This window comes from Mustela putorius, unplaced genomic scaffold, assembly GCF_011764305.1.
Source record: "Mustela putorius furo isolate JIRA1106 unplaced genomic scaffold, ASM1176430v1.1 tig00003898_pilon_pilon_pilon, whole genome shotgun sequence".
Classification (NCBI taxonomy): Eukaryota; Metazoa; Chordata; class Mammalia; order Carnivora; family Mustelidae; genus Mustela; species Mustela putorius.
In genome coordinates, this window is record NW_025422047.1 from 9,081,720 (window position 1) to 9,098,470 (window position 16,751).

Consider the following 16,751-nt stretch of genomic DNA (forward strand, 5'->3'; position numbering starts at 1 on the left):
AACTACACTCTGGACATACTATCATTTCTCTTTAAATTCTTCAGTCCTTCCCCCCATCCTACCTCCTATCCAATGTTGTATAACAAAAGCAAAAAACAGTCACCGACACCACAAAAAAGGTAATGTAAAATCCTAATACAAGGCAGGAATTCAAAATCCTTAAGGTCTGGAAAACCAACTAGATGGTGGTCATTTTTTTAAAAACCAGTTAGAATATCTTTGAAATGGAAAAAAAAAAAAAAAAGAAAGAAAGAAATGGAGGCTAGAAACAGAATGGAAAAGTCCTGAAAAATCCATGTTGGAGCCATATATATTCACTGCCCAAGTACAGTGTACTATGTCAACTGTGAAATGAGATCTAAAACTAATTCCACACTACTACTAATAAAGTAATAGGTTATTTGTTTTGTACTGATAATGCAAAAGCAATGATGGGTAAAATTTCTGCCCCTTATCAGGAATCAAGGCAGTGACATTGAATTGTACCAGTAGTCATTGCAGTCATACACAGCTTAAAAAAAAAAAAAATGCCAGTTTTACTAAAAATGTCTTCAATGAACAGTAAAATCTATTAATGTTATTAAATCTGGACTTTGTGTGTATTTTTTAATATTCTATGAGACAAAATGGGAAATATGCAAAATACTATAAAAAAGATAAAACACTTTACAACTGTTTTGACTTATAACTTGAACTATCCACTTTTTCCATTTACCTCCAAGAATAACTGACAAACTATAGGTTATTCAGATTTGGCTATTTGGGAGATACTTTCTTGAAAATGGGCGAAGGGAGGCTGTTACTTCAAGGAAGACAACAGAAAGTATTCTTTGCCAATGATAAAATTTGAGCTTTCAAACTGCATCTTCCTCACAATACTTAAGTCTCTAATACTCAAGGAGTTTCTGATGTGACAGGAGGGTGATATTAACAAATATAATTTCAGGACACCTGTGTGGCTCAGTGGGTTAAGCATCTGCCTTTAGCTCAGGTCATGAACCCAGGGTCCTGGGATCAAGCCCCATGTATGGCTACCTGCTCAGTGGGGAGCCTAGTTCTCCCTCTGCCTGCTGCTCCCCATTTGTGCGAGCTCTGTCTGACAAATAAGTATAATCTTTAAAAATATGTACATATATATATATATACACACACATATAAAAAACACTTCAACTTAATTGTAAAATAAGTTAATATTTTAAAGATTTATAAAATTCAGTCAAGCACTATTTTCAAAATAACCAAAATTAGACATACATAAAAGACCAAAGTGCATGACACACCAACTTATTTAAATACAAAAGAGAAAGAATAAAGTTGACTGATATGCTCTCAGATACCACAATGCCACCAACCTTTAAGAAACTCTACTTGTTACATTTTGGTATAAAATCAAAGAACACTATCTACAATTATCTGAAAACACTTAAAATATCATCCCCTTTTCCAACTATGTATCTGTATTATGAGGCCACATTTTGTGCATATACATCACAATAATACATCACAATAAACTGAGTGAAGAAGATATAAGAATTCAGCTGTCTTCTACTATATCGAACATCAAATGAAGAAAGGGCTTTGCAAAAATACAAAATAATACCTCTTCTGTGTTTTTTGGAAAAATCTATTTTTCAGTAAAAGTAAGTTTTTCGTATTAACATGCAATGACTTATTACTGCTACTGTAAAATAAATTAATACATATTTCTGTATTTTCTGTTTTAATTTCTAATACATTAACCCACATGAACAAAAGGTTTTTTGGAAACTATAGTAATTTTTTTAAAAATATGGAATGCTTCATGAATTATGTGTCATTCTTGTGCAGAGGCCATGCTAATCTTCTGTATTGTTCCAGTTTTAGTATATGAGCTTGTTAGAAGGTGGAGGAGGAACAATAAAGTATTCCACAAACTGAGAAGGTATTCTGAGACCAGAAAATGAAGGAGGCAACTCTCCACAGTTTATGCATAATTTTATTCAGGGTAACTTATTGACCGGGAAGGGAAATGGGCATAGGACAATACATGGGAGCTTAAGAGTTATTCTCCGCAAAATCCAGACCCTAGTCCATAGATTTTATACAGTGAGCAGACATAAAGAAGGGCACTGTAGTGAGATCAAAGGATTCCCATGCACCTGTAAAGAGCCTGCAGGCACCTAATAAACAGCTAATCATTAATTAGATCTTGTGACACTACCTGTGCATCAGGAAGGGTAAAGACAATGTTATCTCTAACAGATTCATGGAAGGCCAAAACAAGCCTCCCCCAATCCTGGCTTTCCCTTTTCTTTTCTTAAAGAAGGCATTCTCAAGATAGGCATTTCTCAAAGTAGGCATTCCCTCTTCTTTTCTTAAAATTTTTGCATATTTATTAAATTCAATTAGTTAACATATAGTGTTTATTAATTTCAGGGATAAGAGTTCAGTGATTCATCAGTCTTATATGTGATGGATGGTACTCATCCATCACAGGACCTCCTTAATACCCATCACCCAGTTACCCTATAACTACTCTTATAGTCACCCTTTACAGGGTCTCTTATGGTTGGGCACATAGGTGGCTCAGTCATTTAAGTGTCTGCCTTCTGCTCAGAAGTCCTGGGATCAGGTCCTGCATTAGGCTCCCTGCTCAGCAGGCAGTCTGCTTTTCCTCCCACCCTTCACCCCACTCATGCTCTCTCTCGCTCTCAAACAATAAAAAAATATATAAAATCTTTAAACAAAAAAGTCTCTTCTGGTTTGTCTCCCTCTCTGATTTCATCTTGTTTTATCTTTCCCTCCTTTCCCTAATGATCCTTTGTTTTGCTTCTTAAATTCCACATATGAGTGAATCATGTAACTGTCTTTCTCTGATTGACCTATTTCACTTAACATAATACCCTCTAGTTCCAACCACATTGTTGCAAATGGCAAGATTTCTATTTTTTTGATGGCTAAATAGTATTCCATTGTATGTATACACCACATCTTCTTTATCCATTCATCTGCCAATGGACAGTTGGGCTCTTTCCATCATTTGGCTATTGTGGACACTGCTGCTATAAACGTTTGGGTGCAGGTGCCCCTTTGGATCATTTTATCTGTATCTTTGGGGTAAATACCTAGTAGTATAATTGCTGGGTTGTAGGGTAGTTCTATTTTCAACTTTTTGAGGAACCTCCATACTGTTTTCCAGAGTGGTTACACCAGCTTACATTCCCACCAACAGTGTAGGAAGGCTCCCCTTTCTCCATATCCTCACCAACATCCAGTGCTTGCTGACTTACACATTTTAGTCATTCTGATTGGTACGAGGTGGTATCTCATTGTGGTTTTGATTTGTAATTCCCCAATGCAGAGTGTCACTGAGCAATTTTTCAGGTGTCTGTTGGCCATTTGTATGTCTTCTTCAGAGAAATGTCTGTTCATGCATTCTGCCCATTTCTTGATTGGATTATTCTTTGGGTGTTGAGTTTGGTAAGTTCTTTATAGATTTTGGATATTCCTAAGGTTATGTATAATAATCTCTAAGGGGCCTGGAACACACAGCCCCATAAGTAACTGACAAACGAACAAAATGGGGGGCCAAAGATGGGAATCAGTACCATCAGCACTTCTATAGTGCTGCTAAAGTGAGCAGGAGTATGCAGTAATTTTTAAGGGTTGAGACCAAAAAGTTTGCTAGCATTGTAGGTCTGCAAACTGGGAAGCACAGATTCTAATTTCCACTCTTTCCCTCCTAGTTACATGACACTCCTTCCTCTATAAGGTAGGACACGATGATATTTAAAGTCCAAGAAGTCTGTTAATTTTATATTTACCTTGAAGTTGTAGATTTCATTGTAACAGTCAGCACTTTTCAGATACCAGGTTATATTCAAAGATACATCACAAGGTTCTCCATCAACTATAAAAGAAGAAAACTTTGTGAATAAAGATGATTCCCAAACAAAGCATTTTTCCTAGGCTGTTACTCACATTCTATTTTTCCTGCTAACTTTAGGTATTCAAAGACCACCTCTTCTACGAACGTAAAAAGAAGTGGATATTCTTCAGATAAAAGTACTATTGTTCACAAAAGAAGTTTCTGACCTGCTTAAGTGTATCTACTTTTATGCCTTAAAACCTCAATTCCTGGTTCTCTGTTGGAAAAAAGCTGGAAGTGATAAAGCAGTCCTCAGTTAAACCCAGTCTTCTATTATCATTCAAATATTTACTGAGCAGAACACTTAAGCATACAAAGCTACATGACACTGTATAGGCTGGAGAACAGGACTCCTAAGGAGGCTACATTCTAGTTGGAGAAACAAGGAATAACATTAGGGACATCATAAGGCAGTATTCAAAAATAGTTCCACTGAGGGAAAAATTAATGGCTTAGACCTTGAAAGATATCAAAACTAGACAGAAAGAACTAAGGAAAAAAAGCAAACCTGGGGAAGGAAGGAAGAGCAAAAGCAAAAATGAAAAACTCTTTCCAAAACCCACCTTAAGAGAGGCCTCAAGGAATCTTAAGAAGTCAGAGTGGCCTCATAACTCATTAACAATGCCTGGAACACAATATGCTAGAGGGCCAAGGCATTAGTCTGAAAACGTGAGAGCATAAATCTGACTGTATCACACATCAGCTGTCCCACCTGGAAGTCAGTTTATCTTTGATTCCAGCTGCGTTATGGAAAATATACTACAAGATACCTGCTTTATGCAAATGTGACAAAGATAAACATGACTGTATCTAGGAATCTATTTTTGGTTCTTAACAAAAAGCGCACACCTAAAATTATAACCTTCCCTTTTGTGTTTTAAATTGTTTTCTCAAATTAATTTTCAAGTGACACACTTTTACAAGGCTCAATTAAAATATACAAAACTCTGATGTGCTAAATAGAATTTATAGAAATGATAAAAAGGATATTTGCAATCTCACTGTAAACTATTCAGAAGAACCATACAAATTCTTCTATTAACTAAATAGAAGCCAATAAGAAAATCCCCTAAACAAAAGATCTTCAGAAAGACTTGGCTGCAAAAATACTACTATATGTTAAAAGACACCATTCCGAACTTTGTATAGATGGATTTAGAGACGAAAATGGTCCCGGCAATTTCATGGAAAGCTATACCACAGCCCTAAAAGTATAAAATCGGAGACAAGGTAAATGTGAGCTAATAGAGAAGTAACAAAAGGAAACAAAGTATAATTTTTTAGGAGTCTCAAATTCTCCCCAAAAACGATATGTAAACTGCAAAACAGCAGCTTGCGTAAGGTGGCAAAGCACCAGTTGATTAAAAAACAGGTGAGAAAAGACTATAGATGATAAAAAGGTAGAATAGCATGCAGGCTGTCAGGCTATTCCAAAAAACCAAATACTGCTATCCTTAAAAGTTAGTCTTATCTAGCATACCAACCTCACAAGACAGACCAGTTTGTTTCAGTAATCTCATTTAAACCAAATTTAAGTCCTTAGTCAAGAAATTGCATTTTCAGGGCGCCTGGGTGGCTCAGTGGATTAAGCCGCTGCCTTCGGCTCAGGTCATGATCTCAGGGTCCTGGGATCGAGTCCCGCATCGGGCTCTCTGCTCGGCAGGGAGCCTGCTTCTCTCTCTCTCTCTGACTGCCTCTCTGTCTACTTGCGATCTCTCTCTGTCAAATAAATAAATAAAATCTTTAAAAAAAAAAAAAAAAAGAAATTGCATTTTCATAGACACAGTCTGTTTTTCATAGCAATTTTACTGGCCCCCTTCACTCCTGTTAGACTGTAAGCTCAGGAAGAGAGAAGGCCTTTTCTATCACTTCCTTGCTATCTAAAACAATGCCTGGCGCATAGTAGGTTTTTAATAACTACTTAGTAAATGATTAAAACAAAATCAACCAACTACAACTTATAACTTTGCACTTTCCTGGAGAAAGACAGGCAAAGAAGCACAAATGAATGACCTGAACTTTTATCCCTGATCCTGAAACAAGAGTTTTACCCATGATCATTTATTCCCTAAAATAAAACCAGTTTCAAAAATAAAAGGAAGCCTTTCTTTAATACGCAATGGGATATTCTGGATTCAGATACAGTGGTTTTTCTCAGTGGACAGACTGGTTTTGTTCTACATAATCCCTATTCCCTGGTAATAGCCTTGAGCTTCCTCTTTCAAAGATCCGAATAAGAAAATACACCTTCTGTAAACAAAGGTTTACTGAACATATGCATTCAGAGCCAAAGGTCTGACAAACCTAAGTCATGTGTTCAGTAAACATCTAACAAGCACACAAAAGCCAAGTCAGTGGTATCTCTTTGACACAGGACAGATTAAAACACCATGCAGACAATCAAACAACATAATTGGTCTAACTGTATAAACACCAGAAAAACAAGAGAAGAAAATAAAGTTCACACAAGTATTCCGAAGATTACTCAGTGAAAAGACCTTAATTACACTAAGATGTTTATGCCTAGATAGTGCCAGACTATTAAATTTCAAAGCTTACATTTAGAGAGGTCAGAGATAGAAACTAGGTAATTTAAAAGTTTAAAGATCACTTAGAAACTCAAATAAAAACTTCATGAAATGCAAAAACTCACATTTCAGGAAGATAGTGGTATTTTTGAACAGGATCTTTCCAAAACTAAAATAATTTTTCCCCTGCAAAGATAAAGGAGAAAGATAATTAGCATCACTTTAATTCCCAAGGCAGAATATAATTGTTACAAAACCTAAATTTATAAAATGTTTAAGTTAGTTTTCTTAACAACAAAAAATACATGAATATCCTTCCTTTTAGAAAAATTTGACCGCATCCAAACTGCAGAAGTTTGTAGCTTGGTGTAGAGACACAATTTTTTCCCCACAGACCATGAAGCAAGGACTCTAGAAGCTGCTAGAAATCTCAACCTAAATCTTCAAGTAAATTCCCTTCACTCACTAATCACTGTTCAGAATAACCCAATCATTTCTTCAAATAAACTATTGTATGAGCAGACAGATGAACTTAACTAGTAGCCATTTTACCAACAGTACCTAAAAGTCAGAACCTGAAGATCTTCACCGAATGAACAAAAGCTATTAATGCTTGCCATGGAAAAGCTCAAATGAAATTTCGACATTAGAGCCAGGGAGCAGAGCAGAATGAAACAAAAAGACCACCGTGGTTTCAACAGGAAAAATGCTTTCTGGCATTTCCTGGATGCATCCGATTTGTTGGCTCGCAGGACTACAGCGCTTACTCAAATGAAATTTAAAGGAGGGGAGTAGGAGGACAAAAAGGGTCAACCTATCTAGTAAATCATCCAAAAGAAAGGATACCTTTACCGTATCAAACTTTAGAACAAAATTTCTTCCATTTCAGCCATTCTCATCTTAGAATATATTTTTTAAATGCCTAGGCTTCCTAATCACACAGCAAAGCTTAGAATAACCATTCCAAAGTTCCAATGATATCAAACAACTTTGTTAAGTAGAATCATCCAGTAACAAAAAAGTGCAGAGAAAAGACAGAAAGAAAGACACCTATTTCCAGATCTCTCTCCTGCAACTCGGGGTCACTGGATTCTGCGAAACTTTAGCTGAAAGGGAAACCGTTCTCCACCTTTTCATCAACTTTCCCGTCTCAAGTCATTCAAAGTTCTCTCTGACTTCGCTGATAAAATACCGTTCCACCATTCTTCTCCGCTCCTGAAGTGGTCCTGGCACTCCCGCTAACCTACCCACAGAAGTGCACAGCTGTCCGCTCCAGGGAGGTGGGTCCCTGCTAACCAGCAACACAGACGCTCCAGGCAATTCCACTCCTTTGGAAGCGGACTTCAGCGGAACCTTCATGGACCCCTAAGGCCGCCGTAGCCCCACCCCTTGCTCCTCCAGGCTCAGTTGCTTCTGAAGTGAACACTCACCGACGGTATCGGAATGTGCCACTTGGATCGGTCGGCAGCGGCGACAGGTGCCGGCCCTACACCGAGAAGCGACAGTGGGGACGGCTGAGCCCCCAGAAGTAGAAGAATGACAGGCAGCACCTGAAGCCACGCAGCCGCCGCCATCTTCACAGCCATGGAGCGCCTACCGAAAGCATTTCACCTCCTTCCGGTTCGCCCCGCCCTCTTCCGGCCCTGCTCTGGGGGCGGGACCATCCGGGTCCTCGAAACCTCCCGGGGCTTGTTTGTTTGGCCACCCAGCAGCCCCTCCCTAAGCCAGCCGTCACGACCTCGTGTGAGTTTTAGACCGTACAGCGCAGACGTAGTTCTGTGGTTTGCCGGTCACCTTGGAGCATTAGGATGTTTATCAAAAGCTGCCTCCGCTTCTGTCGGCCCTTCTCTCTCCCGGCCCTTAAAGGGTCTGGGGATCAAGCAGGCACCCAGTGTGGCGTTTGGCTTTCTCCTCCTCTCGTTCGCCCCAGCCTTTCATGCGTTCTAGATCAAAGTCAGTCGCTGGGGCCGAAGTCTGGGAAAGCCGTAAGTTCGCCTGTTTGGCGTGTAGTAGTCACTTACCGGTTTTCTGGAGATATTTAAGCAAAGACGGAATTTGGCAGTGGTAGAGTATAAGCACTTACAGAACTGTATCTACTGGAGTAGATACACCCTTTATAAAGACCATTTTATCCCTGAAAGGGGAAAGCAGAATTTGACCGGGGAACACCAAGCTTTCTACTAAAAACTGAAAGTGGGTCAGTTTTCAGGATCTGTGGCGTGACGGTCACGGAGATCAACCTGCAGAAGTTTGGCCTGGGTCAGGCAAGCGGTCTCCGTATTTCCTGTTTCTCACGCTCTTGGCTTTTCTCCTCTAGGGCTCTTTGAGTACACGCCCCCTCCACCGCAAAGACAGTTTTGATTCCTCAGGAAAGCAGTTCTTCGTCGGGCATTCGTAACTAAGAAAATTTGGCTACCTAAATCCATGTAGAAGCGCTAATTTGGCCTGGAAAACCGAGGAATAAGTGCAGATTTGCTACTCCTTAAGGACCTGGAGAGGACTCCATCTCCCAGGACGTGACAGTGGTGAAGTCCTGGTTATAATTTAGAAAGACGGCCAATAGGAGTTTTAAAAAGACCGCGCTTGGCCTTGGTCTGAGCGCTGGAAGAGGGTCGAATTGCCTGGGAAGCCATGGAAGCTGCTGGGAAAGAGGAAATCAGGTAAAGGCCCAGTGGTCCTGCAGGGACTGAATCCAGACAGCAGGGGATGGAGAGTAACTGAAAGCAACATTTTGGTTTTGAAGGCTTTACTGATTGTTGAATGACCTGTTAGTTGCATGTTTCGTATTTATGTATTTAATCTTTATAATTTTTTCTCAATTCCCCAGCCCCTCATATAATACTTTTAGGATGGTTTACAAAACAGTAGAAGAGTTGTGATCAGAACTGTAACCTGTGAATTTCAAGCATGTTGCTTTCCATATTCAGCTGTACCCCCATCTTCCTGTATTAACAGAGCTCATTCTTCAAAGCTGGAAAGTAAAAAGACTAAATTTCTCAAATCTTTGCAGACTTGATTAAAAGAAACACTGACAAAGACTGCATCAGTGAAGGATTTGATGACTTCCAAAAAATAATTTTTTTAGTACAGCCAAGTGTATCTGTGTGGGCTTGTTTTCCTATCTGGAAATTTGTGTTCAATCATAGTTTCCTACATATTCATAAACATGCTGACTGTAGCTGTATTCAGTAACATGTCTGCTTGAAGACCAGTGGTTTTCCCCCTCCTTACAGTCTATAGTTGTTTTAATCATATGGAGGCTAATTTATTTTTTTAAAGATTTTATTTTTAAGTAATCTGTACCCAACACTGGGCTCTCGAACTCAGAACCCCAAGACCAAGATGCCACTGACCGACTGAGTAATCCAGCTAGGTGCCACTGGAGGCTAATTTAAATACATATTTTCTAGCAGCAATATGTATGTATCTTATTCATGGTCTGTTCCAGAAACAGCTATTCTAAGAACTTGGTTTTAAAAAGCGTTGACTCCTAATTGTCAGCATAATTCAAAAGCAGATTTTCCTTTTACATCTGTTTCTATTATTCTAGTCCCTTGCACATACCCCTGTTGAAGTATTTGTCAGGTTGATTTGTACCTGTTGGTTAGACTCTTGTAGGAAGCTCAGACACATTCCTTCCTATCTTCCTCAGGGCCCAGCACTCACTGAAAATATTTTATTGAATAAGTAGGTGGATTGTTTTTGTTTCGTTTGGGTTTTTTTGTGGTTTTGCTTCTTCTGATTTTATTATTGTAGTCATAGCTTTCAGTTATTATTTTAAAAGAATCCTGCTTTATAAGTGACAGTATTTTTTCCAGTGTTTCAGTGTATTCCCAGAACTTGATATTTTGTTGTTTACCTTGTGTGATTTACAAAAAGATGTTACTCTGCAGCACACAGGCTATCGTATTATGTCATGGTCACGGCAGTTTTGCATTGCAGAAGTTTATTATCTAAGTTCATGCTGTAGTTAGAGAAGGAACAAAAATTGGATTCACAAACTTTGGAGAAAATAAATTTCTTAAAATGTCTTTTTATTTAGTGTTGAAGATGAAGCTGTGGATAAAAACATTTTCAAAGATTGCAACAAGATTGCTTTCTACAGGTAAGAAGAGGAAATGTATTACCTGATCAGAACATTCCAATATTGCAATTTTTGTAGGCTTTTTAAGGAAAGGGTCAGTTAGGAAATGTAGTCATTAAAAAATTCATCAGACAGGAGACATTCATCTTTATACACTTATTACTGTCTTATTTAAATTTCTAAATAAATACGTATCTTATTTTAAAAGTGTTTATATCTTTTTTTAAGGTTTTATTTATTTATTTGACAGAGAGAGAGATCACAAGTAGGCAGAGAGGCAGGCAGAGAGAGAGAGAGAGAGAAGCAGGCTCCCTGCTGAGCAGAGAGCCTGACGTGGGACTCGATCCCAGGACCCCAAGATCACAACCTGAGCCAAAGGCAGAAGCTTTAACTCACTGAGCCACCCAGGCGCCCAAACGTGTTTATATCTTTGAACAGATAATACTTCTATAGGTTTCAGAAGTCGAATAATATAAAAAGATATACTTTGAAAAGGGTTACTCCCATGCCTGTCTCCCTTCACCCCATTCCACATATTATCCCTCTAAGTAACCAGATTTATTAGTTTCTTATTTATCCTCCCAGTATTTCTTTTTGTGAATACATATATTCTTTTTTTTTTAAGATTTTATTTATTTATTTGACAGACAGAGATCACAAGTAGGCAGAGAGGCAGGCAGAGAGAGAGAGATAGAAAGAGGGAAGCAGGCTTCCTGCGGAGCAGAGAGCCCGATGCTGGGCTCGATCGCAGGACCCTGAGATCATGACCCGAGCCGAAGGCAGCAGCCCAAACCACTGAGCCACCCAGGCGCCCCTTTTTTTTTTTTTTTTAAAAGAATTACATATATTCTTATATCACTGCCTTTCTTATAACAAGTCACTTCCTATATATGTTGTTGTATTCTTTTTTTCTGCTTTATAGTTTATTCTGAAGAGCTCTGCATGAGTGTATAGAGATTGTCCTCTCTTTTTCTGGCTGTGTAGTATTCTATTGGGTAGATGTACAATGATTTATTTGTTCTCCTTCCTATTGCTAGATCCTTGAGTTTTTAATCTTTTAGCTATAAAGTCATGCCATAATGAAAAGCTATACATATGTCATTTCCTACATCTGCAAGTGTATTTATAGGATTAATTTCCAGGAATGGTATTGCTGCATCAAAGAATAAATACATTTAAAATTGTACCTATTACCAGAGACACCCCCATAGGGATTGTACTGTTTTATGCCCTAATCACCACTGTATAAGATTACCTGTTTCCCCAGAGCTTCAGAAAATATTTCTTTAAAATACTTTTGTTGACTATATGTCTTTGTGTGATCCTAAACCTGAAACCACCAAAAATTGTATCCTATGTTACAAATTTCTAATTTATTCACACTGCTCTAAAGGAAGAAAATCAGATCACTTAAATTCTGAATAGGTACCTTAGAGGGAATTCTATAGGGAACTCTTGATTATTTTGTAAAGTCACTGGATTATATTGGATTTCCATAAGAATTTATTGAGCTTCTATTAAAGTGTACATTTGTGGAAGGAGGGAGGGAAATTAACAAGCTAATAAATGTCATCTATGAAAACTGCCCCACCTTCTCAGTAAAGGGGACAAAATGCCATCCTCGGACAGTGCTTTGTTGAGCAATTACATTCATATTATTCTTATTCATACTAATTTTATTAGCACTCTAATAACAAAGTACTCCTATTAGTATTTTATGAGAGTACTAATACTGTCTGGACCCAGTTCATTTACCATCATAGTGAATTTTAATGACTTCCACATGATAATATAGATTGCTGACAGTCACAAATAATTCTTGGGTATTTATATTCTGTATATCTGCAGGCGTCAGAAACAGCAGCTCTCCAGGAGATCAACCTATAAGGCATCACTAGACTCAGCCACGATAGGCAAAGACAGCACCAAGTTCCGAATCATCAATGAAACAACCAAGGTGAGAGAGAAGTATTTTCTAAGAGAATTATTTGTTCCTATATTAAGTTGGGTTTGAATGAAGTAAAGTTCCACAAAGGCTAATAATTAAAACTATGTATGCATCAAAAATAAACTTTGTTGAAGAAGTAATGTCATCTTTTTTGTATCTATACTAATACTACTTAAAAAGTAATGTGAATATTAACTTACCTATTGCCTCTGTATCATATGCTTTCCTACATGTTTTACAAACGTTATTTCCTTTTAATTAGTCCTCATAATACAGAAAAGTGACTAGAAAGTCACCTGCTCAAAGTCAGAGTCAAGTTTTCCCCTGCATCTGTCAACTCTGTCAAGTACCCATGTTCAGTTACTGTTAGACAGTGTGCAGTTGAGCATACAAATGAGCAAGGTATGGATTCAGGGACTGTCCAGACTTCAGGGGAGCAAGGGACTATATAGTTGAAAACCTAAGTCACAAATGTGCTATCTTCCTGGGCTGCTTCACTAGCAGATCATCCTGGTTATTACATACTGAAAGGATGAGAGCAAGTATTAAGTACTTTTTCTCACTTGTCAAGTCATCATGCTACTTCAGAAGGGCCAGTCACAGAAGAAGTGCACAATGGGCTAAGCCGGGAAGTATGGCTGTGCCCAAGTACCCAGGCTCCCAGCCTGACCCTCACTGTCTCATTAGAAGCTTCAGATGCTTCTAAGGCCTCACAAACAAATCTGGCTTAATTGGTAGTTCATGTAACTAAAAGACATACTTCAAGCCATGCAGTCTAGGTTCCATAACAGGCGACTGAGAAGAAATCCCCCCTTTTCCTGCAAAGTTGTGTGAGCTGTCCCTGTGGCATAGCTGTCGTCCCATGGTGCTACACTGAGGAACCTCTTCAGGGAAGACAGAATAAAAACTGCTCCACAGCAACGGGTCCTCTAGAAGGTATGAGGAACATACCTTCCTTATGAAGTTTTAGGAAATTTCACTATTTCATAAATGTGGGATTTTCTAACATACTTCTCTTGCCCAAATTCAAAATAAGGGCTAAAATCATATCAATAGTTCTGTGTTCTCTATCCCTGACCCCAACTTCTTATTACTTAAGAGTGTATTATGGTAGCTATATACTTAGTTCATGTCTCTTAACTACACAGATGGGATGGTGAACCTTTCTCTGAAACTTCATGCTGCTTTTATACCACCTATTTTTTTCTGAAGGAATTTGCCCCCTTGCTTGGCATTTTTTATGTCTTTGAGTTCTCACCTCATGGTTCTCCCTCGCCCCCACTGCAATAGGTCCTCATACATAGGTCCTCTCCAACTGATCAAGTCTATACTAATCATTTTTTTTTAGCATAGCTTGATAGCTATTCATAGGAAGACCTGGAGTAGTACGGATTTCCTTCTTGGAGAGCCACCAGCCATTTGCATGTGGTCTAATAAATAGCCTGATACCCAGCCAAACCTCTGTATTCAGTGTCAGCAGAAACACTTGGCTCCAGGAAATGCAGAGAGTCCACTAGAAACCTTCCAGAAGTCATAGTCATTAAGCCTGCCACCAGATGTTAGGTACTTTTCTTTTTTCTTTGTTTTTTTTTTCGTTTGGGGTTTTTGTTTGTTTGTTTGTTTGATGTCATTTGCTCCTTTTCCTTCCTGTTTCCAGTGTGTCTAAACCCAGAGAATTGTAGCTATCCGATAGGGCAAAAATCACTTTCTATCCTTGGGACCCTTGGTATATTGAGCATCTGAACATCCAACATCACGAAGACTCATGATGAAGCAAAGAAAATGAGGCAGAAGCACTCTGTGGGCCAGAATGCAAATGTCCATGCATCTTGATACCAGCGCAGTTAGTGGTGGATCCCCACACACAACATTTTACAAAACTGTAGATCAGTTCTCTACATACATGCCTCTTGGAGCCTGAAAACGTGAGAGACAATGCCATTCAGGTCAGGTGCCAGAGCCAGAGTCTATACCAGATCTAGATCCTTCCAAGGAAAAGAAGTGACAATCCAGGACAACCCATAGAATCTCAACATAAGATAGCACATGGCTCAGAAGGAAGTTGAGAAGCCCAACAAGCAAGGACAGGTTATCCAGGATGTCAGCAACATGGCTCCCAGTACTGAGAACTTCGAGGACCCCTTGGAACAGACTTTATGTTCAGGTATTAGAAATATTGGGGCTGCATAGAGAATCTACATGCTCTAATCTCAGGCAAATCTGTAGGTTTAGGGGGTCACCCTGAAATTCTGGCTTAATTCCAATTTAATGTTTTCCTTGTCACCTGGAGTTGAGATGACTAAGAGGGACTCAGGATTTCATGTTCTCTGTCAGCATGGTAGGGACAATGAGGACCCAGACAGTAATTTCTAAAGTTGTCTGAACCTTGTATCCAGCTCACTGTATAGACAAGCAATCTCCATTTAAAGTGGTTTCTGGGATGTAATGGGTATTTCATGGGAGATTTCACTTTAGGGCATGGTATTGGTGTAGTCTGGAGATTTAAAATAAGCTGCACATGTCTACTTATTCAGAATGATAGCTTTTTACTTCAGGTTCAGAGAGACAGAGTCCAAAGTCTAAGAGGATCATATTCAGCTCAAAGCTGCCGTTCTCATATTTCATTGATCCAGCAGATTCTGACAAACAGCGTTCTTACTGTCTCTGCCTGCCCCCACACCATTACAGCTCTTAAAGCAGTAACTGTTATCAAGATATGTTGTTAATTTTTTAAATCTTCTCAGTCCCTTCCCCCAACATAAGCAACCAGGAAACAGAACCGAGCTTCATTCAACATTGTCTTAGCTCAGGCTCCCATAACAAAATACTGTAGACTGGGTATCTTAAACAACAGATACTGATTTGCCATAGTTCTAGAGCTGGGAAATCCAAAATGAAGGTAACTTTCTGGCTTAGAAAGTTACTAACTTCCTGGCTTAGAAGAGTTAGAAGACTACCATCTTCTTACTGTATTTTCAGATAGTGGGGAGAGAGTGAATTCTTTGGTTTCTTCTTCTAAGGGCACTTATAATCCCATCATAACCCCACCCTCATGACTTTATCTAAATCTAATCACTTTCCAAAAGCCCCATCTCCAAATACCATCTTATTGAGGGGTAGTGCTTCAATATATGAATTTGGAGATGGTGGGGGAGACACAATTCAATCTGTAGCAACCATGATGTTCCTGGGATATGGTCATGTTACAGAACAAGCCGAAGGGAGGCCCTGTGTGTTGTCTCCAGCTCAGGACATCTAGGCTTTGAAAAAAAGGCAGTTGTAAGTTAAACTGCCCAAGTTTTCTCACACAGGGTCCCGGAATAGTATGTTGCCTATTCCTGATGAAGAAATAATCAGGTAGATATTTGATAAAGAGATTTCCAAAAGAAAGCTAATAGTAAAATGTTGATTGTCTTTTAGAGCTGTTTTTTTCTATTACCAATTTTTTTTTTTTTTTTTTTTTTTTACTTTATGTGAAAATTTGACCTAGATTGAGAAACAGGGAAGACCCAGTCTTGTGACTTCAGAGCAGAGCAGTTTATTCTGTCCTCTGAGTCTAGAAAAAAAGCGTGCTAGCAAGGCTATCTAGAACAGACCTGTGTCTTTGATCTGCTTTTATATTGCAGTTTTGAGGCTTTCTCATAACATGGATGACTTTTTAGCACTACATTTACTTTCCTTTGCAGCCTGTTGGCGAGTTTTCACCAGAGACTCCCATTTCTGGCAGCATCTCCAAGGATGCAGGGATATCTCTGAGCACCCCCATGAAGATCCCCCTTGCCTTTGCCTCTGAGCCTAATGAAATGGGATTTTGCCCAACCAGCTGCCCCTTCAGCTGATGAGGAAGAACTACCACTTGTTAGCCAGTACTGCTTCTGCAGAAACGGCCATGAACAGGCAGCTAATTTGGGAACTAGCCAAACACCCAGAAACAAGGAACAGCCTAATGCCCAGCGTGAACTTGCCTGCAGTAAATCAACTGGCTGCAACAATGGAAGGAGCAATTAGTGCCCTGTGGCAATGTAATGTACTCTTAGACCGTTCTCTGAATCCCAGGAGATGTTGATCAACAACTTGCTAACTCTTGTAGGCCCTTTAGATGAACTATTCCTTAGAGTATAGTGAGGACACCTGGTGCCAGAGGAAAGGCAAGATCTGTATCCATCAAGGAGAAGTTGACAGACTCATAATTTCCGTTCCTAATACCCACTGCTATTTTTAGCATGTGTTCTAGGGCTGTTCTGTTAACTCTTGTCAGTCTCTACTAGTTGTGACTCCCAGTTC

The 16,751-nt window shown here is 39.1% G+C and overlaps 2 protein-coding genes and 1 non-coding gene across 12 annotated transcripts in view; 1 reads left to right on the forward strand and 2 right to left on the reverse strand.

The window, feature by feature from the left end:
- Positions 1–8,085, reverse strand: part of TMEM87A (transmembrane protein 87A) — a 44,355-nt gene extending 36,270 nt beyond the window's left edge. For 2 of the 4 annotated variants that reach the window (XM_004751190.3, XM_013055446.2), the window contains exons 1-3: positions 7,866–8,084; positions 6,561–6,621; positions 3,804–3,889 (exon numbers count right to left, since the gene is read on the reverse strand). In XM_004751190.3, the coding sequence (XP_004751247.1) occupies positions 3,804–3,889; positions 6,561–6,621; positions 7,866–8,021 (303 nt within the window). In that variant the 5' untranslated portion in view covers positions 8,022–8,084. Of the gene's footprint in view, positions 1–3,803; positions 3,890–6,560; positions 6,622–7,865 lie in introns of all 4 variants that reach the window. The other 2 variants (XM_013055447.2, XM_004751189.3) reach the window with 2 other exon arrangements.
- LOC123388374 lies at positions 1,784–1,885 on the reverse strand. The gene has a single exon (XR_006602930.1). It is a non-coding gene; the product is annotated as a U6 spliceosomal RNA (small nuclear RNA).
- Positions 8,086–8,093: 8 nt separating the features above from the next.
- GANC (glucosidase alpha, neutral C) overlaps positions 8,094–16,751 on the forward strand; it is a 74,006-nt gene continuing 65,348 nt past the window's right edge. For 5 of the 7 annotated variants that reach the window (XR_006602925.1, XM_045067936.1, XM_004751185.3 and 2 more), the window contains exons 1-4: positions 8,189–8,420; positions 8,753–9,095; positions 10,478–10,540; positions 12,368–12,476. Coding sequence is in view for 6 of the 7 variants with exons in the window: in XM_045067936.1 (XP_044923871.1) it covers positions 9,067–9,095; positions 10,478–10,540; positions 12,368–12,476 (201 nt within the window). In the remaining variant the exon portion in view is untranslated. The other 2 variants (XM_045067937.1, XM_045067940.1) reach the window with 2 other exon arrangements.